Here is a 26741-nt window from a genome sequence, read left to right on the forward strand (position 1 = left end):
CTCGACCAAAGAACACTCCTGATTGGCTGGATGGCGTTTGTGCACTTCCTTAAAAAACACGCTGAGGAAAAATGCCTGCTGTGTTGCCTGCAGTGGCCGAACAGCTTTTCAAAGATATCCAAAAAATATACAGTGAAACTGCTCAAAGTAAGTTGAAGTTTGGAAAACAAAACACCACTAACGTTTGTTGTGCGTTTTTGATAAAGACGGAAAATGTATGCTTGGATCACAGTGTATTCAAACATTTCAGTCGTGAATCAAATACAACTAACATTTAAATATATATATTTCTTAATGTTTGCAGTGTTAGGACGCGATCACGTTAATTTCCGACTCGTGCATGTCTTAATTCATATTGAAATTATGATTGTAGTTCCATAACTGCAAACGGAGGTGCCCAATTTTGTGCGTCAAACCCAGGTGCGCAATTTTGTGCGTCAAACGTACGTGCGCAATTTTGTGCGTCAAACCCAGGTGCGCAATTTTGTGCGTCAAACGAACGTGCGCAATTTTGTGCTACACACTTGCGGTCAGGGATATTTAACCGTTATTGTGATTCCAACTCCACACGCTCTCTTGTGGCATATTTTGGAACTATCCTCGCAGAAAGTTGATTGGATGATGGATGATGATAATGCATGATGAAAAAAGAGGAGTAGGTTGATTGACAAACAAAAACAATAAACACAAATTCATGTTTCATTGCCATAGATGGTGCTAGTTTGGACTTTTAACGTCTTCAATGGCAGCCAGTATTTTAAATAAGTGACCTTTACATGGTTAAATGATTTTTAGTCGGAAAAAAAAGACACAAGCATAGTACTGATGATAAAATGAATAACAATCCTATTATTTTCCCATTTGTATTTTGCAGTACCCGATGACTTGCTGATTGCGTAAGTACTAATCTTTCTTCCCATCACAAAGCATTTCCAGTTCAGTGTCTGTTTCCAGATAACCAGATGCTGGTTGCTATAAAAGCTTCCAGAACATCCTCAGTGTTGATGTTGGCATGCTTTGATGGACCGACAGTTTGAAAAGATCAGAATTTATAACGTAGAACAGATTAAATTCGGGTTTGCCAATTGAGTGTCATTTATTTTGTGTCCAAAAAAAAATAAAAAAAATAAACATAATATTCCCTCAAAAGGTCTTATGAGTAAGCATAGTGACACTGATGCTCATAGCAAAAAAGTTCCCAGCATTGTGCTAAACTTTTGGTTAGTGAACTGATGCTCACTGCCTGGGTGAGAAGCCACATCCTTTCCGTTAGTCAGCATACTTTAATTTGGCTGTTATTCAGCATTTTCTGAAACGTGAGTAAAAATTTCCCACAAGTAAGAGACTAAAAGATGTTTCGGAAGAAAGTATCCATTTATAGAAAAAATGGACTAAACTACATGCTGGTATTCATAAATGTTTGAGTCTAATTGATGGTGGATTGGGTTACAAAGTACACTCCAATGTGATGTATTTTCTCTGAATTTTTCTTCTTGGTTTTTCAGGCTGAAGTTTGTTTTTGGGCCCAGTGCTGTTCAAGCCCTGGATTTGGTCGATCAGCGTTCAGTCACCTGCCTGTCTTCACCTAGTGGACGCAAAACCTTCCAGGTAGCTCACACTATTCGGATATTTTAGACTCTAATTTGCGAGATTAACATTTTTGCTGATCTTGTGCAAATATGTTAACTTGAGCTAATGAGGAAATGATGTCAAATATTGTTACAGATAAGGCACAATGTGTAAAAAATGTGTAGATAAGAAAAGTACTGTGAAAACAGTGAAAAATGAGCATTCAAGACACCTAATTTAACATTTTAGCCATTCACCACAGGAGAACATTTTTTATTACATTGAATGAATGTTTGCAGTATATAATTCCAAGAAACAAATGCATTATAGTCATCAAAGCTGACCTTATTTTAAGGAAAGAAAACAAACTAAAAAATAAGTTGTTGGCACATAATGTATAATTATAGAATTGGAGGCAATCCACTTCTATTGCGGTCAAGAAATTGCTGGGAAATCCAGAAAAAGACCTTGCATTCTCTTCTGATTGGATTCACAGAATTGTTATGGCTTTTTTTCCCTTTTGAGTCGATTCAAGAATGTGCGTCATTTGGAGCCGAAAAATGCTAAAGATGACTCTTATCGTCTTTTGGATGATGTGTAATGTATACAGTATGCAATGTACAATAACACTCTCATACACAGTGACCATTTGCAGATAAAATATGTTTTTGTATATGTTTTTTAAGAAGGCACGTGCAAACAGCAAGGAATCAAAACCTCATTGGAAGTCATGTGTACAGTCATTTTCCGGAAGTACTCCTGCGGGCTCCTCTGGCACTGAATCAAATATTGAAATAGAATTTAAAGCATCATTACGTTTATCATTTCCTGTGAACAGATCTGAGGGACAAAAATTATTATTCATTGGCCTACTAATGCATTCTCGTTTCTAATGCGTCCAAATATGACGTTTTACTACAGATATTTTTTTTTTATTCAATGAGACAATGGTACAACATTGGATTGGATTGGATAATCATTCATTCTTTTATAGTTAGTATTTTTTATGGTATTATAGGCCACCTGCATTGCAGTCAAGCTAGACAGTCCCCCGCCAAATAATGTTCAGCAAATAAATGAAGGATAAATGTACCTTATTACTTGTTTTGCTGCATTGAATAACAATTGTCGACCTAGGACAAATGTTATCAGTGCATATACGGTCATAGAAGACCACTAATGATCTCATTAGAGAATAAAAGGGAGGAAAGGCAGAAGGCAAAACCATTGCGGTTGTGGTTGTGGTCGTGGTCATTGTGACCCAAATTTCCTGTCCACTCCTCCTCCTCCTCCTAAAAGGCATGGGTGGACTAGAAAATAATACAATGCTGCCAAATGTAGAAATGCATTGTCTTTTGTTTTGGGAAAGGTTTAATAGAGTTTCAGGTCAACCTGAGATTGGATTTCTGTGCCTTTGTTGTACAGTTGAAGGCCATGTGTATTTGTAGGAGACACACACATATTTGAGCACTTGGATAGTACCTCTGTACTTCTTGAAAAGCGTATTTTCCCAACCCTTGAATGTCAGCGTGTGACCATGAGAGCAGAATTAGCACTTAAGTGGCTTATTTTCATAATCCGTAAGGAAGTAAATGCTTGTTGTCTGTGTTTTTCTTCAATACAATTACTTCAAATGTACTCATCCACTGCCATTTAAAAGATGGAGATATTCAATTCATTCTGACCTTACGTTAAAGTTCTTAGAATAGTAGGAAACATCTTTTTTTGTCAATCTATTCTAATGCAGTTCTGACTTGGCATCATTCAACTTTTTCCTCCCGGTTGCCAAGAACTACTAAATTCTTTAGGCTAGAAAATTCAGCTTTTTTTAAATTTTTTATGCGGATCTTCCTCGAATCACCAGGACAAACAAAGCCGGAACTTTAGCAAGGCTTTAACGCGCGCCGTGGCGACTCAATGGCCGCGCTTGATGCGTGCGGGCCTCCTGCCAGACCAGGGCAGTTTGAAGGGATAAACTGCCAAGCTTCCCCGCACGAGGCCAGCTAAAGCCACGTGACGGGGCACGCTAGGGGTGAACTAACAGAACCCCCAGTGCGAGGTGGTTTCCAACTACTTTTTCCAGCGTTTCCTGACTTCGTTTTTACAGATTTACTGCATCTTCCTGTCTCGGCTCGCCCGTCTTCTTAGTCTAGGTCATTGTTTCTCATGGCCTTGATTTATAAAGTAGTGCCATGTTAGAAAAATGAGATCTTGTTACCTCTGGAGGTCACCGGACAGTAATTAATGGGATTGTTGTGAAATAATGGAGGTTCATGTCGTGGTTTGTCAAGAAGGGAGGTGAATTGATTGTGCTTGCCAGCAGGTATTTTTTGGTCCAAGACCGTTCAAAAATTGGGTTTTCAAATTTTTACCATTCATTTTTGGTGTTTTAAAACTACTGTAGCATCAATGGTGACTAAATGATGTCATCATGACTCTTTTGAATCCTTCTCTTGTAAATTTACTCTTAAAATGAGTTAATCGACAAATACATGTTTGTTTATTTGCCGATCCTACCCTTTCAAATACATGGGATGTCTTTGATAGACAAAGAGCTACACAGTTTCTGACCAAGCCGCAATTACGCTACATTAAAGTGAGCACGTAGTCATTTAGTATTCCAAGAAAATAAACATTTATTGAAATCAATATCAGGGCTGGAAAAGTGGTATCTGTGGAACACGATTTTAAAAGGGTAACTTGAAACCTCTGTCCGAATTCCCAACAGCTCAGTAATCCAAGCATTCAACTTTAAAACGAGATATCTCCTTTAGCTTTCTCTAATGATGGCAGTTTTTCTCCTATAATTGCATTTCATGAAGCCGTGCCTTCTTTGTTGTTTGCCATCGTTCAACGTAATGACAAAATCATCGTTTCAAATTTCAAAGCTCCACATTGAGTTATTTTTGTTGCCGACATTCAGTCAAGCCTGGAGTTTAGGGGCCACTTGGATGCAATAAAATATATTTATCTTTGTGCCTTTCCATACATGTATTGTGTTCAGTGAACCTACACTGTGGTTATCTTTCAGCATCCAAATATGGGCAGCAATGCAGAATTTTTTAGGAATATGAAGTTGCAGCCAGCGAGAAACGTTGGGGTCGCTCACATGTCATTTCTTGATTTTTTTTTTTTTTTTTTTGTTGCAGGTCACTGGCGGCTCTGGGACTTTGTACACTTGCTTTGCATCCTGCCACTTCTGTCCTTGTCCCGCCTTTGCCTACAAAGTGCTGAAGAGGAATGAGAGCCTGCTGGTGAGAATCTCACGGGAAAGGCAAACACGTTCATTTCCTGATGGCTCTGCTTATTCCACCCAGGAATGCACACGTGATATACATCACGGGCCAAAGTTCGGTTTGTTGAGGCGCCAAACTGTTTTTTAACCATTGTGTCTCGTCACTTGGGGTGTGCATCCTGTGAAAAAAAAAGAAAAAAAACCACTACATAAGATTTTGTAGCAAATGAGACAATGTAAACGTTGAAATGCGTTCTGCAGATGTTTTGCAAGGAGGTTATGTCGAGGTCAGGGTGCTGTTCAACTCTGGCGCTTTAACCCTTTCTTGTGCAAATTCAGATTTCTAAAAATATTTTTGGGGCTTTTTAAAAAAAATGGAGTGATAGAATGTTAAAAACCATTGAATTCATTAAAATAGAAATAAACCATGATGATTAGAATACATTAGATTACATTACTTTGCAATACATTGCATTACATTGCATTACATTGCATTACATTGCATTACATTGCATTACATTGCATTACATTGCATTACATTGCATTACATTGCATTACATTGCATTACATTGCATTACATTGCATTACATTGCATTACATTGCATTACATTGCATTACATTGCATTACATTGCATTACATTGCATTACATTGTTTTTTTTCTGCAGACACATTTGACTAACATGGATGCAAAGAATCAAGTTCAATGTCACAAACAGTGCTCACTACCTTTTGTCTTGAGTTGAGATGTTAATTAAAAAGAAAGAACGGAAACATTTAACAAAGGTCAGAGCTGTCATAGCATGACGATGTCTTACTCATTTGACTTGAGGTCTCTCTCGGCGTTGAAGTGACTTTGACATGACCGCCTTGCTCTTTTGTTGCAGTGCAAACACATTCTGGCCGTCTACCTGTGCGAGGCAATGGGCGTGACTCACACACAGAGTGTGTCAGACGAGCAGATGACAGCGTTGCTGACGGCGACTTTGTGACTGTGAGTTCCACTTTCCTTCCAATCGGATGATGAAGATGATCATTTGATCACTTTTAGCTTCCCTTAAAGAGTTCAGAAGTTGTGTTTCTAGGGAAACATCTGCTCAACCACACTTTATTTTTAGCATCTTGGTTTGGGAAACAGGGAGAAAGACCCCTGCATGCATAGTAAATGTTTATTCTTCCCTTTGAAAAGCTTGTTTTGTCTGTCAACATGCTTTTTATATGCACTTGTTGCTATAGAAATGAGAAATAATCTTGAACAATAGAAACATGGCTTTTATTCACAAACTATTTGACTGTACTCACACCAAAATTGCACTTCAAGTTGAATCATGACACAAAGGCGACAGATGCTGGGGTGGGGCGATTTTTTTGGGGGGGGGATTAACATATCTGTTGATGTCATACCAAAAAAATATATTTAGGTCACCAGACAGAAACATTTTGTAAACAAAAAAAAAGCATGACACCTGTGTACATATTTTTTTTAGCCATTAGTTAACTAGAGAACTCCACATTACAGTGTAGTTAGAGTAGAGATATGATCTCCATTGGAATGTATTATAGTATGTATTTAGCCCTTGAGAAAAGTCAGCTGGCACACAAAGATAGGAGGCATGCTTATGTTTGAAGCTTTGAAATATCAAACAAAGATATGATTGATGATGAGAAAGTGGCATGTCAATCAATCTCTTTGACTTTTTGGCTTTATAGTTTTAACTGCACTAAATTTCATCTTGCTAAATAATTTAGAATTTGATCAGAGTTGTGCACATGGCACATTGTCGTATTGTTGAGGTTGTATTTATCAATGTTTATTTATGTATAAGTTAATCATAAAAAAATACTATAACTTAGACTTATGCAGATTTTGGGTCATGTCGGCTACATTTTTATACTAAATGACAGTAGTGTGAAAAGGCTGGGGGATGTTTAATTACTATTTTATTTTGCCCTAGCACTCTACATTAAAAGGCAAAGAACTCAAAAGTCCTTTAAAAACCTACACTTGGAAAAAACATTTTTTTTACAATTAGTAGTAATGGAAAAAACCTTCACATTCATAAAAGCAATGTATTGGCAGGCTATAATCTGTCCTCCATGACCCAAAATATGATGTAGCTTTTAAAAATAGTTTCTTTCCCTGTCAAAACATAAGAAACTTTATGGAAGGATAACAAAAATAAGCGCAGTGTACAACTACTTGTATTGTACCTATTGAGGTCTACAAGTAGTACAGGTCCTGACTCCCCAAGACTTGTTGACATTCACAAAGATACATCATGATAATAAATAAAACCTTGCACTTCGACTCAAGTGTATAAAAAAAAACATAGAGGGCTCTTGTAGTTCCATCAAGGCTGATTGGCAACGATAAATAGCATTTTAGAAGTTTGGGTCCCATTCAAAGTCTCACTGACGTCCAGTGAGCGTTAATGCCAAGCCAAGACGAATCCTTCTGAGAAGCAAAGTGTCATATACCCCGCCGGCGGTGGGTGGTCTACAGCAGGGGGTCTCCGGTCGCGCGGAGCTGACCCCTGGCACGCCGACTACCATTGGAACCGACATCGAGCTCCTCTTTGCGGCACAGCACGTGCCTTTGGAGGATCTTGTGGAAGGTGGTTCTAAAGTCCTGAATACGGTACGCGTAGATGACGGGGTTAACGGCCGAGTTGGCGTGGGACAGAATAATGGCCAGATACATGACCTCCTTGGGCTTGGGCAGGTCCTGGTAGAAGAGGGTGAGGCAATTGAGGATATGGACAGGCAGCCAGCAGATGGCGAACAGCCCCACGATGATGGACAGCGACTTGGCGGCGCGGATCTCCCGCTGCAGAAGGCCGTGGTGTTGGTTGTCCCCGTTGGCCACGCACTTGAGCTCGATCTGCCTTAGCTGCATCCGGGCTACAGTGAAGATCTTCATGTAAATGCCCAGCATGATGAGGAGTGGCAGTAGCACGCAAACAAAGAAATTAAAGTAGACCATGTACTCCATGTCCACCACTTTCTCGAAGAAACATCTGAGCTCGCAGCTCCCCAGAAGCGAGCGTGCATCGCCATTTTCCGACACCGCAACCGTCGCGTTGTCCGATGCAGAGTCGTCGTCGCAACTGGAGCGCTTGATGTTCCAACCGAAGAAAGGGACCAGCCCGATGACAAAGGAGAGGATCCATAAAATTGCGATGATCTCTCTAGCCGTCTTGCCCGTCATCAACTCCTTGTACCTACAACGGAAATGTCACTTAATTTTCGTTTTGCGAGCCCAAGAGAGGAACGTCAGGTGTAAAGTCACGGACAAAGAGGAAGGAACGCATTGGTGCCATTGGGCCATTTTTATCTTGTAGAAATGTGACTAAAACAGAAGTGAGCAACAACCTACATCACTAAAGCATCCATCCCTATTTCCTCACTTAACTACCTTAGCCACTATTCATTTTTTGAAATTTTGAAAGGTTTAAATGACTAAATCTTGACCTTGTTTTAAATTTACACCCTTTTGATTTAAATGGTCAGTTCTGTTTTTTTTCCATACAAATTTAACCCACTCAGCCCACCCTGTTTTACTGAAATTCATGTCGCCAAGGAGCCGTGCTGTTGAGACAAAAGAATCTAATGAAGTTGATTATTCGCGCTCAGCAGGAGCTCAAAGGACAAAATGCGGAGTCCGGCTCGGCGGCGTCCTGTGACGCCCGCGGGCGCTTTCCTGGCGTGACGTCAGGCCGCCGTTTGCTTGATGAGACGCACACATGCAGACACACACGTAGCAGCCAAATTCTCCCGAGCTTCTCACACTATCCTAGCCCAATAATTTCAATATCTAATCTCTAGTCCAAGAATATTTCCTGTTCTCCCTTTAAAAAAATAAACATTTCTAACAAAAAATAGTGTCCCTTTTGTTTGTTTTTTTAGTTCAAGAAAATAAAACATATTTCCAATTCCTATTTTTCACTACATTAGGAGACATAAAGAGACTCTGAATGAAACCTTATGACCTTGCCACAAAAAAAAAATTAAAAAATTGACACGGTTGCTTTGAGCTTTTTACATCAAATAAAAAAAAAAGGTGAAGTCATAAAGAGGAAGTTTATCTCCCACTCAAGCTGTCAATCATTAGCCCAGTTTAGGTTCTTGTGTGTTTCCTAATAGCTGTAAATGAGCCCAGTTGGGACTCAAAACGACCCCCCCCCCCCCACTTCACCTCCCAAGACATGAAGACATGAAAGTTCCATTCACCTGTTCTTCTCCTTTTTAGTGTAACTTGTTGCAATTCCACCCCCGCACTTGGCACAAGCTGTCAGCGGCCAGTGGCATCACACCGGATTAAGCGGTGGCGTGATGACAGCTCGCCATCACCATCTATCTTAGTTGTGCTATCTTTCTTTCCCTTTTTTTGTTTGCCCACAATTTACTTCCATTTCGACACCCTTTGTCTTTAGTTCTTATTGTTAAAATGAGTCATGAATGCTCATAAATGGACAAAATATTCAGATTTAACAAGCAACCTTTCCATAGAATGAACCTCAGTTAACATCCATTATACATATTTCCCCATCACACTAACATTTTTACAAACATCTCAAATTTGTCAAACAAATCTAACGGATGATTTTACAGTTTCCAAAAGAGAAATGCTCCACCCTTTTTTTTGCACCTTAATCCTAAAATGATATTAAACATTTACTACTGTTTGGTTTCGTTAAAGCCACAACATACAAATGATTCTATAGCATTTACACAGCATTCACGCTTCAGTTCTAATTTAGAATCGAGAAGAAAGGAAAAGTAAACTAGATGTTCATCTCTGTGTACATCAGGGAGTTTGTTAAGTTACATCAGAGCTGTCAGGAAAAAAAAACAGCACTCTTGCACACCATCAATGACCACCAATGATTCAATAGTCAAATGGATGATGACCCTGACAATACAAGTTATTTACAATGAAACCTAATTGACTATCATCAATTTACAGCATAATATCAGCGAGCGGTAACAGCAAAACTGTTATAAATTGAAAGCGAAACTAGATTTTCTTCTCCAACCCTGACAACAGCAAGCAAGCACTTGCTCCTAAAAGCCATAGCATGAATATAGTAGGCTCTACTAAGCCCCCCCACCCAGACCACATGGCCACTAATAAGATCAAGTTACAGAAGGACACCATGATTCTCCTGTGTCTCCCGTACATTCCGTCTACACACATGCGTGTTTGTGTGCGGGCAGTCCGCAACAATTTGGGGCCAGGATTCTCTAAATTTTAAAGTGTTTTAACAGATGCTCGTAGTGGAAACGGACAGCCCGGCCAGATGTTTACGCCCCCTGGGAAGGGCGACACTCAAACACTCACGCACACGCACACTGGACGCTTTCCTCCGGGGAACCGTCTTTCTCGGTTTGGATCACGTACAAGGAGACCCTGTCAGTAGTTTGTCTTTGAGGGGTGTTTATGTAGAGAATCTTAAATGCAGCTTACATTTTGTTTGCATTTTAACACTAGATGGGGGAGTCAAATAGTTCAATATTGCCAATTAAAATGGGCATTTTGATAGGAAAATTGCTCAGTTTTTGTTTTTTTTTCTACCACACTAACATTTCCCCCAAAGTTTATTTAATCACTGTATTGATACCACCATAGAACTTGAAATCATAGTGAAAATAAATCATACGTTTTGGATTGCGCACCCAAAAACAAGCAAGAAAAACAACAACAACAACTATTAGGCAAAAAAATCTGGTTGCCCAGTCCCACCAAACATTTTTTTCTATTCTTACATCCTCGATGATGACTAAATTGGCCTAAGGAAGATCTTGGCTCACCTGAGAGGGATTTTGACAGCCAGGTATCTGTCAATGGCAATGGCCAACAAACTGAAGATGGAGCTCTGAGTCAGAACCAGGACGAAGCAGGCCAGGAAAAGACAACCATAAAAGTCCAGTCGGATGCCGATGCTGATGGTGATGGCGAAGGGGATGGCCAGGCAACCCACCAGAATGTCAGCCACGGCCAAAGACACCAAGAAATAGTTGGTGGCGTTCTTCAGGGTGCTGTTAACCGCCACGGCCCAGCAAACCAACACGTTGCCTCCAATGGACAAGAGAGCGATGACCACTTCGATGAGGATGTAAAACGTCTTGATTCCTTCGTAGTCATTCATTCTTGTGGGACTCACAACCCGCGCGTCTACGAGTGTGCAAGCCGTACGCAAGTCCCCGGGATTATTAGTCCACAACTTTGAGACGCTAAAATGTCCATCTGCAAAGAGACAGTTAGACAGAGAGAAAGAGAAAAAGTTTCATCATTTTTTTTGCCTAAGATTTGCAGGTTTTTTTTCTTTACCTTTGCCAAAGCACCGCTCAGCCAGGACTTTCCGCGAGTGCGGGACAACTTTGTTCCTCCGCCGCACTAAAGGAGGGGGAATGGGGACATTTTTGTGCAAGCCACACCCCCTCGCTCTTTTGCACTCTCTCTCTTTCTCTCTCTGTCTCTCTTTCTCTCTCTTCCATCCATGCGTAACAAGGATTTGATCCACTTTGCTGCTTAGAAACCCCAAGAAAGCACGCTCGTTGTGCGTAATGACGCATGGACGCAAGATGGTTTATTTTGATTGATTCGTATATGTGTGGCTTTACTTCATTATTCAATTGGACTTTGGATGTAAAGGACAAAAATCTTATTCATTTTCCAACATCAACTGGAAATGGGCTTGCTATTTTTTTAAACCTTTATTAGTAAAACAAATCTTGAAATGTGACATTAAATTAAAAAGAAAAAAACAGTACAAATGTAAACACACTCATTCCTCAAGAAAGATGTCAATAAATAATGTTTTTGCTGAGCATCTTACCGAAAATACTGAATGCACGTTGCCATCTTACACATTCATGATATGTAAAAAATAAGTTGAACTCTTCTAAAACTGCCTTGACGCGAATTGCATTCTTTTTTGTTCAGGCAAGATGAGGAGACTTCTATGTTCGTCACCTAAATATCATTTGGCACATGTGAAATTACCCGTGAAAACCTATTGAATGTACACAACTCAAAATGTTTAAGGGTATGTGTTCTTTTTTTTTTTAAATTTCAGAATCAACCGAAGAAGGGACGTCTGGGATTGGACGCCAGGCCCGTTCAGGTCTCAAAGTGCTTGTAGATCTGAGAGACGTATTGCATGACACTCTGCCAATCGGGTCTGTCCGTCTTCACCAGTTCTTCGATGTTCTGCTCGGAGAAATGACACGTGAGTACCTTGATTTTTTTAAAAGTAAATATAGTATACTTAAACTAAACTATAAACTATCAAATGGGGGCTATTTGACACCACAAAAGCAACTCACCAGAGACGGTTTGATGCCAATGCTCTCGGCTGCCTGGAAAGCCAGAGTCAGATTCCGGATCTGTAATAAAAATTAAGAAAAATACATTTTAAAAACAAAAATAAAAAATACTGTATTTTCACGACTATAAGGCGCACCGTATTATAAGGCGCACCTTCATTGAATGACACATTTTATTTTATTTTTCATATATAAAGCACACTGGATTATAAGGCGCCCTGTCTATTTTGGAGAAAATCTAAGACTTTTAAGTGCCCCTTATAGTCATGAAAATACATCTTTTGGAATAAGTAACCCCAAAACAAATTTAAAAAGTTCCCCTTGGCTGTCCCTTTTGCAAAATATGTATATAGTAATGACACTGTCATTGATATTATCCAATAATGTGGTCAGGTTGCAAAAGAGCACATTTGCCCCATTTTGGCATAAAACTGGAGGCCATCCATTCCGGAAAAATAAAAAAAAACATCTAATGAAGATAAAGGGCGAGAAGGGCAGTAATGGGATTAGTGGGAGGACAGATTACACTGGAAAAAAAGCGGCTTGGCTGTTTGGGCTCCAGGGTGAAGTCACTCAGCAAGAGTTATTAAAGTCAACTCGCCTCCATTGAATTATTTAGCACGGTGGCAGCGCCGTGTTTCTGTCATCGGCTTAATGTAACAAGCATGACTCATTTGTCAATGGGTTGAATCAGTGGAGGTGTTTCAAAAAGTCACTGCACCTAGTCAAACTACACAAGTGCAGTTTAATGATGGAAACAAAAATAAATGCTTCTTAGACATTGCCCTATTTAATTCATTCCTATTGGCATCCAAGGTTATGAAAATCAATTATCGCCACTATTACATAAGTCACATTTGTGACAATAAAACTAAGTTAAATATGGATTTGTTCTTCTCTGAAAGTGGGAGCGCAAGACAACAACATTTTTATTATCGTTATTTATTAAACCAAAGTTAGATCCACATTCAAGATATCTTTTATTTCCACATTCTTGCACTCTGGCTTTTACACAGGCATCTTTGTTTGAATTTTTTTGGAACACTTTAATGGATTGAAATGTCATCAGTGTATGCTATTTTCACAAATATACTTTATATATACTAAGAAAGAAAAAAAATGATAAACTAACTATGAGCAAGAGGATAAAGACAATAAGTCTGCATGTCGTTTTGTACCTTATCTTGACTGATGAGTTGCTGGTAAGGGATGTGCGCAGGCAAATAAGTGTGCAGGAGAGCACAAAAAGCCAAACCGTCACTCCAACTGCTGCTGAAGTTGGTCACGTCAATGTTCTGCTCAAAAACAGAACGGAAATTTCAGCAAAAAAGTTTTCAAAAATCCTCATGGTGTCACATTATCAAGTTTTGTGTACACTTTCCTCTCGGCAACAACTTGGACGCGCTTTGGTGTTTGTTTGTTTGTTTATTTGTGTTCTGGTGCTCATCAGTCTGTGGCCCGAGGAGCAAAGTTCAGCTCATTTTCCCTCTAAATATCTAATCAGAGCATTGATCCAAAGCCGTGACTGCAGGCCAATGCAATTAACCCCCTGATTGGACGCTAAAACCACAAAGCTCCCGAGGTCCTAAGGGGAAAACCTCATCAAAACACAAAAGCATGAATAATGCTTGAGCTCCTAATAAGACAATGTTGGCTTGACCTGAGAATGGCTGCCATTGACTGCAGTGGACGAACGTTCATGGCCAATTTTGCCATTTTAAATGAATGTGACGTCAACAGGGGCCGCGGCAGAGTCCAGTTGGACACCCGTGGTTTAGCGAACGAGGCTTGCATGCTAAAAAAGCAGTGGACAAGAGCCCCTCGTCGGCTCTAGAAAGCAAACACGGCATCAAGGGACAGGAAGTGTTTCATTTGGCACAAAAGGCAGAGCCTGGGCCTTCTTTTTTTCCCAGGCTCAGAAGAGAGAAGATTGCACCGACGCCGGAGAGCAAGTTGAACATGTTGGAGTTGCTTAGAGATCTTTGGACGCCTGCAAAATAGAGACCAACTAAAGGGTTGAACTATTTGAGTTGGGGTTCAAATTTAGATGTCTGTCATAAGCATTGGCAGTCGTATTCCGATAAAAAAGTGGCAAAGACGTCTATTTTTTTTACTTCTAGAGATTTACCCATAGAAATGAGATCAGCCTTGAGAAGAAATAAAAAATACCGAGTGGAATGGAGGTATGTAAGCAGGAGACATCTGCCCTAAGAGCCTAGCCTGACTGATGAGCTCAGTATATTTCCTGTCAGACAATCACTTTAACTCACCACCACTGGCAGAGGAGCACCCATGGGAAAGAAAAAGATGGACAAAAGGGGGACACCTGAATAGGAAAATCACAGCAAGACCAATCAAACAAGAAGCAAAAGCCGGATGAAGGTTGTTAAAAAAGTTGGACTCGCCCGAGGCATTCTTAAGCGGTCATAAAGATGATTATAGTCATGATATCAGTACATTTTGTAGTGTCAAATTTAGGCTGTGTGGGAGTCAGATTGTGATGTGACGGATTAGCATCAATAAATAAAATGAGCAGAATTTAAACTCCTGATTAAAGGTTGTTTTTTCGTTCATGCTCTGGCCTCTGCTCCACTCGTGGGGGGTCCATTCCTGCCTTTTTATGCAATTTTGTGTCTGTGTGTGTGTGAGGGGAAAGCGTTTCCCAGACAGGGTTGGCCGGATGAGCTGTTGCTGTCAGACCCCGCTGAAGCCAACGCTTCCAGCCTTTGCTCATTGTTCCCATTTTAAACAAATAGGATCTTTATTTTTCTTTGGCTTCCATGGTTAATGAGAAAATCTTTTAGAAGCATCCAGGGACCCAATTGAAACATCAAAGTGACATTTTTCTTGGTCAAAGAACAACAACAGTTTACATTCATCAGTTAACTGATTGAAATGATTAAACTAATTTTAAAATGTGCAGTTTTGTCCTTTCAAGAATCGACACATCCTTGCTTAAATGTCACAAAATCCAGTAGTACATCGAAAACCACTAACTACCAACATGCGATCAACGGAAATCACTATTCTAATGACAAAAATGGATTTGAAAAAGTTGGTCGTAAAACAAAGATCAATTCCCGCAAATTGTCACTCAGCATCTCCCTCCCTCGAGGCAAAGTCAATCGGAGTCGCCGCTCATCGACCTGAACTCACCTTAGGCTCAGCCTACTGCCTGAATGAAGTCACGTAGGCCATTCTTTCTGCTTTCATCGTGTTTTTTTTCACTCTCTTTTCACTGACAAACACTTGCGGTAAATAAGCATGTGTGTTTGCTCAGCCCCGTGTAAGATGATAGGACACAATTAGTTCACAAGCACCACTCGGCTGGCCGTTCCGCACGCACACACTTATGTCGTCTGCTCTATTACACGTTGACCTACAGGTGCTTTATGCACAGATATAATCGCAGCTATACATACACACTTGTGTTTGTATTCCTTTCAAAATATTCTGAAAATGGACACAAATGTCCTTACAATAAGATAACGCACGACTAGTATAGTATAAACTCTCGTATTAGCGATCACTCCGCCATTCGCACTGAAAAAAAACACTGAAAAAATGCATTGCTCCGCCTAGTGCTCTTAGAGACATTACCTGAGGGAGTTGCGAAGGGAAAGACAGTGGGCATAATTTTCTTGTGAGCTGTCTAGTCGTATATTAAAGTTTGTCTTGTATCTCAAGTTACATATTTGCCTGATATTTTACTCTCAAATTGCTGTATGTCAGTGGCACTCGTATGTTGAGGTACCACTGTATATGAATTAATTGTATGACTATAACTATATGAAATTCTATTACGTTGAGCGTCTTCACATTGACTTGACACTTTTCTGTATTTTGTTTCTATGACATGTAAGGTTTTAGTTGTCTTACTGTCAGATGGCAAATTTGTTCTTAAATAGTAAATGAAAGTTAAGGTCAACATTCAGTTGGCATTTGAAATTTGAGCCATACTCCAGGTAAAGAAAGGGCTTACTCTTTAAGTATTAGTCTTTTTGAAAGCATATTGTTAATGTGAATGTGCTGATAATTGCTGTAACCTTTTCACAGTCCATCCAACATGGTGGCTTTGTCACACTGTAACAAGTCGACCTTTCCTTTGAGGTCTGGCGTCCAATTCATTTAAACTGACAGGACTGTCGTCATTCATTGCCATTGACATCGGCAAAAGTACAATCCATTTTGACCGGGAAAGAATCGTGAATGCAAACCAGTCAGATAAATTATTAGCCCCACTAAGGGTTAACTAAAGGGTGTCCCGCCATCCAAAGCGTGAAGGTGACATATTTGGTTGAATTTATTGCTGCGGGTGGTCTTGCATTGAGGATTAAGGATTAGGGAAGAATGCAGCTAATTCAGAGAAAATAGGAATTTGTTAGATATAATGCGTGTTTAAGAAAAAAGAAAACAATTGTGACAATTGATGTAAAGAGGGCAGAATCCAATGACAAGGGCAGATGTGGACTAAATCCATAAACATGCAAGGATCAACATCTAAATCAACAAGTAGTGCTCCATGAGGTGAAAGATTAGAACGGGACTCAAAGAGAGAATTTCAAATCGTCTTAAAGCATTCCTCATAATTTTAAATAGTGATACGATCCGACTAAGCCTTCAAAAGGAGGAAAACCATTGGCTGTCTCTTAGGGTTTTAAATGCTGCACAACTTGGATTTACCAGAGATTTTGATTAATATGAGAATCACTTGCACTAAATAAATAATCAAACACAAATGATCCGATCCAATGAAAGTGAACACTTTGGTTAAAAATAGAAAAATGAGATTTTTGCCTTTGTTTGAACTCCAATTAAAATCATCTCCATCTAATTTGAGGGAAAAAAAGTTACTGTTGTTATTGATAAAACAGAATTATCTTCAGACTTTCGGACAAACGTTCACAGAAGCACGTGCAAAGTACTATAAACGTGAAATACGAGACGGCTCCTTTCGTGGGAGTTAATTCGATTTTTAGATCAGGAAGAATAACGTGAATCAGTTTAAAGCAGCTTTCTGGGAAGGCAGCACATTGAAAACAAACATTAATGCTGCCCTCTGTTCCTAGTGTACACAAAATTAAGCTTATAAAACAAGTTCAACTGGGATTAAAAGACTTAATCGTGACCAAGTCATTTGAATTCATAGCAGAAGTTGGATGCGAGAAAGATGGCCGACCCTACCGGATAGCCTTGTGTTTTCTTCTGGCACCACTTGAGTAGCGCGTTCCTCTTGGATCCCCCGTATTCCCGCGCCAATGCAGCCAAGGGGTCCGTACTTGGATGTGAGGGGAAAACACAAAGCACAAATACGCAGTGAGAGAGCCACATATGGCATCATCTAAGATAAGACTATTTTGTGGTTAAAGTGCAAATATCGTTGTTAGTTAATGCTCCCGCAATGTGTACATTTTCCCTGCTTTGGCAACGGCGGGGGAAAAAAAGAATAAATAAAAGATAAAAGAATGACCCCAAACACAGAGTGAGATTTTCAATGGTGCGGATCGTGTTCCCAAGGTCATCTAGGCGGTGTTTGCGTTGCAGTTGGGGCCATGGGAAGACCACCGCTCGCTCCACTGGGTCATTGCTCTCAGGACGCTGTTAAATTCATCCATTCCCTCTTTGAGGTTTAAAAATATTACCCCCATAAAGCCCACATTTAAAAAAAAAATGTATCCACTTCCATTTTAATAAGAAAATGAGTCAATGCTACTACACAAATGCACTTAAGATTTTTGTTATGTAACCTTTGTTGTAAAGTTATAGAGCTAGAAAGTAGAAAATGTCTCACCTGAACATGTTGTTGCCATGGTTACAGCCAAACGACGACGTGCGGCTTCTCAGGGAAACCGGGCTTTTGAAGATGGACTCCAGGGATGGACTCTTCCTAATGAGGATGCTGGGTTTTGTGTCTTCGCCACAATCTGAAAAAGGTACCCTATACACTCATTTCTCGACAAAACACAAGCAAATGAAAATATATTTTAAACTGAGGCGACTTTTGGAAGTAGCAACTGAGATTAGATCAAAACATTTGCTTCCTTGGGCAAAATGATGAAGCCTCCCTGGGAAAAATTGGAAATCTTTTTAAAGTGATGAGCGTGGCAACAAACTACATCTGACTTTTTTTTGGGTCTCTGTCTTGTGTTGCCCTGGCAACCAGCCTACACTTTTATTTGCGTTCACCATCCCAATACAGTGAATAGGAATGATGGCTAAAAAACAAAAAAGTGATTGAGGACGTACCGTGAGGATGAACAAAGTCTCCGTGACTGATTCTTTTTTCCAACAGCTTTGACAAGGGCTTTATGTAAGATGGCCTCTATAGAAAAAAAATTAAATAAAAATAATATCAAACAAAATTCATTATTAACCCTTTATACATAGATAGACACACAAAACACTATTGTCAATGAAAGGTGCACTTTGACATTGCTAAAATTTTAACCGATTTATACCCACAGATACTTCAAAATAAAATAAAAAAAAATATATATATATATATATATATTTTTTAACATAAACCCCAGTTAATAGCCACATTACTCATGCAGTTCCAACCCAAATCGTTAGGGAATGGGTCAATATTTGACCTGAATTGGTGAGACCGCTGCGGCAGGGGCGGTCCGCATAGGAATTCCACTCAGTGGACTTCTTGGCGAGCTGTGGATTTGAACTGTAAGACCCGATCCACCTGAGAGACATAAAAAAACTGAATCATCCACTGAGAGACCACGTTATGTTTTTTGCGTTTGGCACCTACTTGGTCCTCCAGTGTCAGGTGATTTAACGGGGGACTTGACGGTAGAGTCGGCCTCCATTTTGACATCGGCATTGGCGACACTCACGCCGGACCACTTAAACTTGCTGTCATGACTGGATTGTTTTAAATCATCACCTTGAGACCTGATAGACAATAATTGCAATGGTACAGTGAGTCAATTAATTGCCTGTTGGAAAACTGTCTGCATGGTTGAAAGGTCCAAAACATTAAACAAAATAATTATAATAAAGGAAACACAAAAAGCACATATGATATATATTGGCATCGTATAATTTATTTGCACGTTATGTATGAATGGCCAGCATAATCAAACACAATTTCTTTTACAACATGGCTTATGCAGTCTTTGTTTGTTCTTTACGTATGGCTTTAGTGAGACAAAGTGAAGACACATAATAATTGCAAGTAGTACAGTGAGGTTTGTATATTATAAAAGACTTTTTTTTAAATTAGGAGTAGAACCTGAGATCCTGGAAACTTCTTTCAATTCATGGTACTTACTCCTCAATTCACTATTGTGTGGCACAGTTTTATTGGTCAGTTAGAATTAGGGCCATTTAAATAAAACAGTCAATTCCTGTTTTAAGACAGTAGAAATAATTTAGAAGTTAAATAGATGTATGAAGTAATTTTTGGCAAAAGGCAATTGTTATTTTGGAGAGGGATATTCTTCGAAAATGTATTGAACACTTCCCAGTAAGAATATACTGGATATAATAGGCTAAATTATGTTATACAGTGGCAAATTCTGCACCAGTTGATGGTATTGTGTTACATAGTCATCTACTGGCAAAATATGGCATTGCATTTTTATATTTGGTGTACATATTACACTCAAATTTATTTGGTGTATTTGTCCAAAACGCTCCAAATTATGCATATAAATAATAAATAATACATTAAAATGCATAAAATAGTTACAGAAGTTTTAGGATTGAGCTAAAATAATGTTTAATTCAATCTAATCACTGATTAAATTAAATATTTTAGGATCTTTTATAAAGTTAACGATTAGGTGAAGGGGATTGGTGTCCAACTGTTTACTATTTGGAGTAAAAATTAATATATATTATGTATTATGTGCATTCCTCATTTGTAAAATGGATGAGAATCTTAAACAGTGTGTGATGACAGGTTTAGTGATAGTAAGCAAGTTAGAAAATTAGTAAATTAACTCCTTTAGTGCGGCTCTTAGGAAATAAATTAAACCCCTTTGAATGAATTTATCAATGGGTGAAGTCTAATCCATTTAAACAGGGAGGGTTGGCAGCAAATGCACTTATTTTTGGTCAGGAATTGGCTTGAAAAGGCACACAGCAGAAGAAGAAAGTGTCAAATATTTTACACAAATACTGGAGGATATCACAAAAGAAAAAAAGTGCATTCGATTACATTTTTTTTAAAGATGTAAAATAAATGTAAACAACAAAACTGATGCTGCAAGACAGAATTTGCACTGATGTTTGTTCATGACCACATTTCATTTGTAAGTGCCTGATCCTCAGCTAAAATGATCCTCACTAGTGTCCTTCTACTGCTGTCTTGGTGTCAAATGTCGCTCCTGGGACAATTCTGGGAAAAAAAGAAGACACAATCAACACATTTGAAAACTCGGTTTGTAATTGGCATTCTCAATTCATGACAAAATGACAAACATTAAGAATTTCGCCATCCATTTCATTTTTCCTTCATTTTTCAAACCCAGCTTTCTGCTACATGCATCAATCATTAAGACTCATTAACTACAGTTTAGAAAGATGATCTCTTGTAGTTTAATACTAACTAACTAACCGGTCATGCCACTTAATAGCGTCAACAAGGCTTTATTCCAACCAAGAACAGCAGGTGGCACAAGAGACATTCATTTGAATAGAATGAGGCAAACAAAAAAAACTATTATAATCTGTCTATGGCTTGCAAAAAATGGGGGCGTCACTGGACTAGTGACACCTCTACCATGCAAGTCAAACTGAGATTATAGAAGACAAGTCAAACAAGCAGTAGGCCAGAAACACCCATTGATATGACAGCACACAGGCCATGACAGACAAGCAAAGCAGGGCAAAGCAGTGTAGGGCAGGGCAGGGAACTCACCTGGATTTGACATAGTGGCTGGTCAAATAACATCTTTGTGATGCCTCACGGGGAGCTGCCAGAGTTGGGGAGTGCAACGGCTTTCCTTGATTTAGCCTTGCTCGAAAATTATCCACGTCATATATTCATAAAGGCGAAGTATGTTATTTTAAGCGTGTGTGGGGGGGGGGGGGGGGGGGGGGACGCTGAAAACGCATGCAGACATAGACTTGGACTAAGTGGGTCGATGTTTTGCACCAGGTTTGGTTCTCGAGAGACCCTATCTAGTCTGTTTTCCAGATCTCCTTCCTCTACTACACCTGAATCAAATGGTCAAGTAATCAGCAAGATGTCCAGAAGATTTAGAATGATCCAGATTTTTTTATTCAGGAGTGTTGGTGGGGGGAGATATGGAAAACAGACCAGATTGGGGGTCTTGAGGACCGGACTTGGCCATCAAGGGTTTGTTTACACAATGACAGGACACGCAAATGGACATGTCAGTACGGGCGGCGAGATAATTCGTGTATCCGCTCAATAACCGTTGTTAAGCACTCATAGTTGGAATGGGTTGGACGTCGATTGACGAATAACTTGTTTAAATTTACAATGCTGAATTCTCGTACAGTAAAAATAAAAAAAAGGATCCATGGATATGATGCATTTGGGTAGGGGTATGTGATTGCCTTTTGGTGGCAGAGGACATTGCAAGTGAGGAAAGCAGCAGTACACAAAACGTAGTGTCAGATAAATACCCACAAGCCAGGAATTATGTGGGAGAGCAAAGAAAATGGGGCCAACTCATTTCATATTCAAATCTGTGTCATGGTGGATGCTCATGAAATAACATTTCTTCTTGTTAAAATAAGAATAGAGGATTGTGAATGGATTTCTACTACCTTTAATGCTATTACTTTGTATTTTGGGGCTTACAATCCTAGTAGGGTGTATACAAAATTAATAATTAAGACAGTTTTATTTTTTCTGTTATAAAAAAATACAAAGCAAAAACTCAATAACATGTAAATGCCAGGTCTCAATTATAATGGTTATATACTTAATTATCTTCTCTATAAAATGGTAAATACATAAAATCTTAATACAAAATGAATTTAATGTTACACTAGGAATAATACCATTTTGTGGTAAGTGAGACGTTTTTGGGGGTATAATTTCATGAATTTGATACAAAATATGGTGTAAAAATCATACCTGACACTTTGCAAGGCCTCCAGGTCCAAGGAAAGCTTGGCACTACGATCCCGCTCCTCCTGGAGCTCCCTCCGGAGTGTACGCAACTCCTGTTGCGCCTCCACCTTGATATCATTAGCAACCACCACCGCCGTCTGTAGATCGGCCTGGAATCGACGCCACTCCTCTTTCTCCTCCTAAGAAAGCCCAAATATGCCACCATCATCATCATCATCATCTCCTCCCATCGCCTCGTTCGGACCTCCGTACCTTCATTTGTCTGCTAAAAGCTTTCAGTTGTCTTTCCGCTTCAAATTTCTGCTCTTCTACGTTTTTCACGATATCTGCGACAAGCAAATGTCAGCCAGAGGATGGCAAACATGTCAGAAATGACACTTAAATTAAATATGAAGCGAGCAAAGCGTACTTTCTAGGTCGAGGACTGTTTGATTGGTATGGAGGTTGACGGCTCGCTGTTGCTCCACTTGGTCTTCCAATTCAAAGATGGTTTCCTTCATGTCCTTGGCTTGCTTCTCTGTTAGCAGACCCGCCTCCTCCAAGGCACTTACTCGCTTGGTGAGCTCTTCTTCCCTCATGTCGGCTTTCTCCTGGACCTGCAGGCCTTTGGCCTCCACCTTTAAATGAATGAAAACAACAGTGATGCCAAAAACTCCCATGTGGCACAATAAAACCATTCAGCCCATAGAGATACCTTACAAACCTTGGAAATGCTGGCTTGTACGTGTTCAGTTTCATCTTGGGCCCGTAGCAGATCCCGCCTGAGTCGAGACAGCTCCTTCTCCAGCCGTTCTTTCTCAGCGTGGGCCGCCTCGAGCAACTTCTGCAGCTCCGTGCTATCGGCGACACTCTGCACGGCCTTGGGCTCGCACGCCTTTTGCCTCTCGATGTCCAGCTGGGCCCTCAACCTACTGTTTTCTACTCTGAGAGAGTCCACGGTAGCTTTCTGCTCTTCCGCAGACTGCTCCGCTTGACTTCCAGCTTCCAGTTCGCGACTTAGTCGAGCACGCAACCTGTCCGCTTCTTCTCGGAGGGCGCGGGCCTCCCCCTGGGCTTCCTGGTTTTCCTCCTCCAGAGCTCGCAAACTTCCCGTTAACTGCTGCTGGATGTCGACCAGCTTCTCCCGTTCGAAACGCGAGCTCTCCACCAGCTCGGCGTACCTCTGCTCCAGTTCCAGGAATCGAGGACCTTGGTTCCGGAGCTCGTCCTCCCTCTGGGCTTGCTCCTGTAGTCGATTGGAAAGTGCCTCGTTCTTCTGCGAGAGGAGCTCCGAACGCTCCCTCTGCTGCTGGAGCGAGTTTTGCAGGAGGCGCCTCTCCTCAGATAGACGCTCGTTCTCGGCCGTCAGTTCTTGAACTACTTGTTGCTGGTCGGCTAACTCCTGCAAGGTGGCCTGCAGCTCCTCTGCGGTGCTATGGTGGTTTTCTTCCATCTCACGTATCCGTTCGGTCAAGCTCCGTACGGACGCATGGTGGTCGACCACCGTCATTTCGCCGCTCACGTTGCTGCTGAGGGATTCCGAGCGTGGTATCTTCTCAAACTCTGCCGAGTCGGGTGAAGGCCAATCCTTGACGGAGGTGGAGGAAAGCGAGGCTTTAACCGTCTCTGACGGCAGGCCGTTGTGAAGTTGCAGAGGGCTACCGGATAATGATGACCTCTCAAAACCCAGAAGCCTTCTTTTTAACTCTTGGTTTTCCTCTCTGAGGTTTGCCAGCTCCCTTTGAAACTTTGCATTCTTTTCCCGGAGCTCCTGAACCAGCACGAGAGCCTCTGTGAGCTTTTTGTCCCGTTCCGAAGCCAAATCTTGAGGCGACGCCGACGAGACGGAGCCTCTACTTTTGCAGCGTTGCAACGCCGCACGCAGATCGTTAATCTCCCCATCTTTAGCTTTGCCTTGAGCCAGCAACTCTTTAACCTGACTTTCCAGAAGGCTTCTCTCCTGGCCTTCTACTTCGCCACGGCATTTCGTCGAACCACGTGTTTGCTTTGCCAAGGTTGAGAGGCTGGAAGTGCTGGCACTGGAAACAATCCTCCTTGAGCTGGAGCTCCTCAACTGGTCCCTCAGGGAAATCCGCTCCCTCGTTATGGACGAGGGGATTTCTCTCGGCGTCGGGATGCCGGATTTCTTGGTTGCTTGAGAACCTGTGGAGGGCATCAACGTAATTACGATAAATGCAGTGGAAATCCCCCCCTTCTTTCTTGAACTTTTCTTCATTGCCATCACAACTAATTGAACAGAATGTGGGTCACATTCTGACACTCCTATTCGTTAGTCCCCGTGTTTAGTTGAAGCCAACTGTGCCCTATTCAGACATTGTACGCTGTTTTAAACAATAGAGCATCTGCCTTGGCATTGTCTCACTGTTTCTCTGTCTTCATTACTGCAGAGTTTTACTGTGACATTCATTAATGTGGGTCACTAGCACGAGCCTACTCTGGACTTTGAATTGCCATACAAGTACTTTCTTGTATGTTTTCCCCCCCAAAAAAACAGCGATTCAGTCTGTCCTTAATGATAGAGCCATAGATGTAGCAAACTTCCATTTATGACCATGAGAAAGTCAGGATAATATCATTGACCTCAGTAGATAAATATGTTTCAATCTTTTCTTTTTCCTCATCTCACGGTTTGTAAAGACCGAAAAGCAGTTCTGAAAATAGATGTGCTGTTATTGGACTATATTTTAGAGCCTATTCGTCAACAACTGACAGCACGCGGACCACAGACTATAGTCTGAGCCACAGTTTGGTAAGCTAGCGGGGAGAGGAGACAGAAAGGCGGAGTGGTGTAGCCGCCATTCAACTTTGGTCACGATGATGATGGTCCTAACGCTGAAGAATATTTCTTCTTCTCCTCCCACAATTGTCTATAAACTCCAACGCTATCGGCTGCCAAGTGTCGGAAAAACTTGTGGTGGCTCGGCAAGTGGAGTTAAAATACAGGACAATTCCAGATTTGGAGTTTCGTCTGAGCATGTTTATACGAGTTAGAACTGTGACGATTGTGAAAAAAGCAACGTGCTGCCTTTGGGTGAAAACCAAGTGATTGTGAAGCCGTCATTCCACAAACATTGGCCGTAGCTGTAGCCAACAATCATTTGGAATGCCATGAAGAACAAAACGAGTTTGCCAAGTTGACCAAGAAAAACAACCGACATTAACTATTAAAATAGTTTTGACAACGCCAAAGAAAGACCCTGTGAAAAAAAAGGCCAGTTACTTTAATAGGCAACAAGATTCGGGAAAAGAGTGAAGAGCAGGAACAAAAGAGATAGGCTAAAAATAAAACCTTGGAATTTGATAAAAAAAATAATAATCTGTCTTAAATATAACATTTTTCTCTCTCTATTCACACTCCCAAATACAAACTAACAACTTCTTTCCTTAGTAAAATGATTGCCAATTCTTTTTTGACCAAGTTATTTCTTTTTTTATCATTAAAACCAACTTGAATAAAAATCAGAACATGGATAAATTGCCCAAGCCCATATATACAAGTCAAAACCAGTCCAAATTGAGCCACTGGCTAATGTAGGCGGCTGTTGAGTAATGGCAAAAAGACATCACGGCAGATTTACTCTACATTTGAAACATTCTGTCCCCAGCTTTAAGTCTCTGCCTACGACACAGACTTTGCAATGGAAAAATATTCAGCCCTGGGCTGCATAAAAGACGTGCGATGGATGCTACCGGCTCCTCACGCATCTTCTTTTCAGCTTTCCCGGCAGACAAAGCGCTCTCTCCTTCTGCCCTACTTCCAGCGACTGCACACAGATGCACAAAAAGGCCGCCGCCAGCCGACCGCGTCCACCAAAAAACACAACTCTCTCCCAATTTCCCCATCATCGACCATCCTCAAGTACTGCAGAGCATCTAAACTAATAATCACCCGTCCCAACTTGTCCGTCAGATATGCGGCAAGACCAGAAATGCTACTTTGTCAACCTCATCCCAGATCATTAATCTTTCTAAAAGAAAGTATAGATAGAAGTGAGGCAGACCTCTTTCTGAATCCTCCGGTCTGCCCGCTTGGTTGCCCATGTTAGTCCAACGCGAGACTCCACACGGCGAGGACAAATCCGACAATTTCAGGCTGCGGCGGAGTGATGCGCGAGTGTGTGGAGGGGTGTTCTTAGCGTGCTGGCATTTGATCAGCATCCACAATCGCCAGCACTCAGTCGCAGTGGAGGAAGCAACGCCCGCTTCTTCCTCCTCGCTACGGATCTTGAAGCACACGAGTGCGCGAATCCCACTAAAGGGTGACAGTGTGCTTAGCTGGCAAGCATCATATGCACATCATTACTGCTGCGATAACAACGGGATCAGGAGGTGTGGTCTACCCTAGTCCCGCATGCAAATTCTCGCTGTCATAAGCGCACACACACATGGAATTATACACCATCTCCTATCAAGCCCTTACTAGAACAATGAAATGTTCTTATCCTACTAACATTTACAACTCAAAGAGAAACTCCATACCATTTTCGACACTATAATATAGTATAGTATATATAGATATACATAAATGTTGTTTTAACTACTTG

General features: G+C 40.7%; 3 protein-coding genes across 6 annotated transcripts in view; 1 reads left to right on the forward strand and 2 right to left on the reverse strand.

Moving 5' to 3' along the window:
* On the forward strand, nucleotides 1–18140 carry zswim7 (zinc finger, SWIM-type containing 7). Of its 3 annotated transcripts, XR_013329837.1 has the most exons (7): nucleotides 1–147; nucleotides 875–896; nucleotides 1506–1608; nucleotides 4719–4823; nucleotides 5690–5796; nucleotides 11882–12034; nucleotides 17950–18140. XR_013329837.1 is itself a non-coding variant. In XM_077741080.1 (5 exons), the coding sequence occupies exons 1-5, from the start codon at nucleotides 72–74 to the stop codon at nucleotides 5792–5794; spliced, it is 411 nt and encodes a 136-aa protein (XP_077597206.1). In that variant the 5' UTR covers nucleotides 1–71; the 3' UTR covers nucleotides 5795–6140. The 3 variants fall into 3 exon arrangements, 2 of the variants coding, with proteins under 2 accessions (XP_077597206.1, XP_077597205.1); XM_077741080.1 differs by lacking the exons at nucleotides 11882–12034; nucleotides 17950–18140 and having other exon boundaries at nucleotides 5690–6140; XM_077741079.1 differs by lacking the exons at nucleotides 5690–5796; nucleotides 11882–12034; nucleotides 17950–18140 and having other exon boundaries at nucleotides 4719–5162.
* adora2b (adenosine A2b receptor) lies at nucleotides 6054–11186 on the reverse strand. The gene is made up of 3 exons (XM_077741076.1): nucleotides 11134–11186; nucleotides 10614–11049; nucleotides 6054–8023 (listed from the first exon to the last, which is right to left on the reverse strand). The coding sequence occupies exons 2-3, from the start codon at nucleotides 10949–10951 to the stop codon at nucleotides 7300–7302; spliced, it is 1062 nt and encodes a 353-aa protein (XP_077597202.1). The 5' UTR covers nucleotides 10952–11049; nucleotides 11134–11186; the 3' UTR covers nucleotides 6054–7299.
* The window catches only part of specc1 (sperm antigen with calponin homology and coiled-coil domains 1), a 23535-nt gene continuing 8276 nt past the window's right edge, over nucleotides 11483–26741 (reverse strand). Inside the window, exons 1-13 of one of the 2 annotated variants that reach the window (XM_077741075.1) lie at nucleotides 26199–26512; nucleotides 22901–24339; nucleotides 22607–22814; nucleotides 22450–22523; nucleotides 22201–22376; nucleotides 18895–19037; nucleotides 18725–18825; nucleotides 18378–18453; nucleotides 17923–18055; nucleotides 17316–17409; nucleotides 13310–13426; nucleotides 12132–12191; nucleotides 11483–12015 (exon numbers count right to left, since the gene is read on the reverse strand). In XM_077741075.1, coding sequence (XP_077597201.1) covers nucleotides 11926–12015; nucleotides 12132–12191; nucleotides 13310–13426; nucleotides 17316–17409; nucleotides 17923–18055; nucleotides 18378–18453; nucleotides 18725–18825; nucleotides 18895–19037; nucleotides 22201–22376; nucleotides 22450–22523; nucleotides 22607–22814; nucleotides 22901–24339; nucleotides 26199–26355 — 2868 coding nt within the window. In that variant the 5' untranslated portion in view covers nucleotides 26356–26512 and the 3' untranslated portion in view covers nucleotides 11483–11925. Of the gene's footprint in view, nucleotides 12016–12131; nucleotides 12192–13309; nucleotides 13427–17315; nucleotides 17410–17922; nucleotides 18056–18377; nucleotides 18454–18724; nucleotides 18826–18894; nucleotides 19038–22200; nucleotides 22377–22449; nucleotides 22524–22606; nucleotides 22815–22900; nucleotides 24340–26198; nucleotides 26513–26741 lie in introns of those variants that run through there. The other variant, XM_077741074.1, reaches the window with a different exon arrangement.

The sequence above is a fragment of the Stigmatopora nigra genome, chromosome 19 (genome assembly GCF_051989575.1).
Source record: "Stigmatopora nigra isolate UIUO_SnigA chromosome 19, RoL_Snig_1.1, whole genome shotgun sequence".
Lineage (NCBI taxonomy): Eukaryota > Metazoa > Chordata > Actinopteri > Syngnathiformes > Syngnathidae > Stigmatopora > Stigmatopora nigra.

What these genes read in the sequence shown, in the direction of transcription:
- zswim7 (XM_077741079.1), top strand. Translation starts at nt 72, where the DNA reads ATGCCTGCTGTGTTGCCTGCAGTGGCCGAACAGCTTTTCAAAGATATC. An exon ending in ATACAGTGAAACTGCTCAAA is followed by an intron (nt 148 to 874) that starts GTAAGTTGAAGT and finishes TGTATTTTGCAG; the next exon opens with TACCCGATGACTTGCTGATT. An exon ending in CCCGATGACTTGCTGATTGC is followed by an intron (nt 897 to 1,505) that starts GTAAGTACTAAT and finishes TTGGTTTTTCAG; the next exon opens with GCTGAAGTTTGTTTTTGGGC.
- adora2b (XM_077741076.1), bottom strand. Translation starts at nt 10,951, where the DNA reads ATGAATGACTACGAAGGAATCAAGACGTTTTACATCCTCATCGAAGTG. An exon ending in GCTGTCAAAATCCCTCTCAG is followed by an intron (nt 8,024 to 10,613) that starts GTGAGCCAAGAT and finishes TTTCCGTTGTAG; the next exon opens with GTACAAGGAGTTGATGACGG.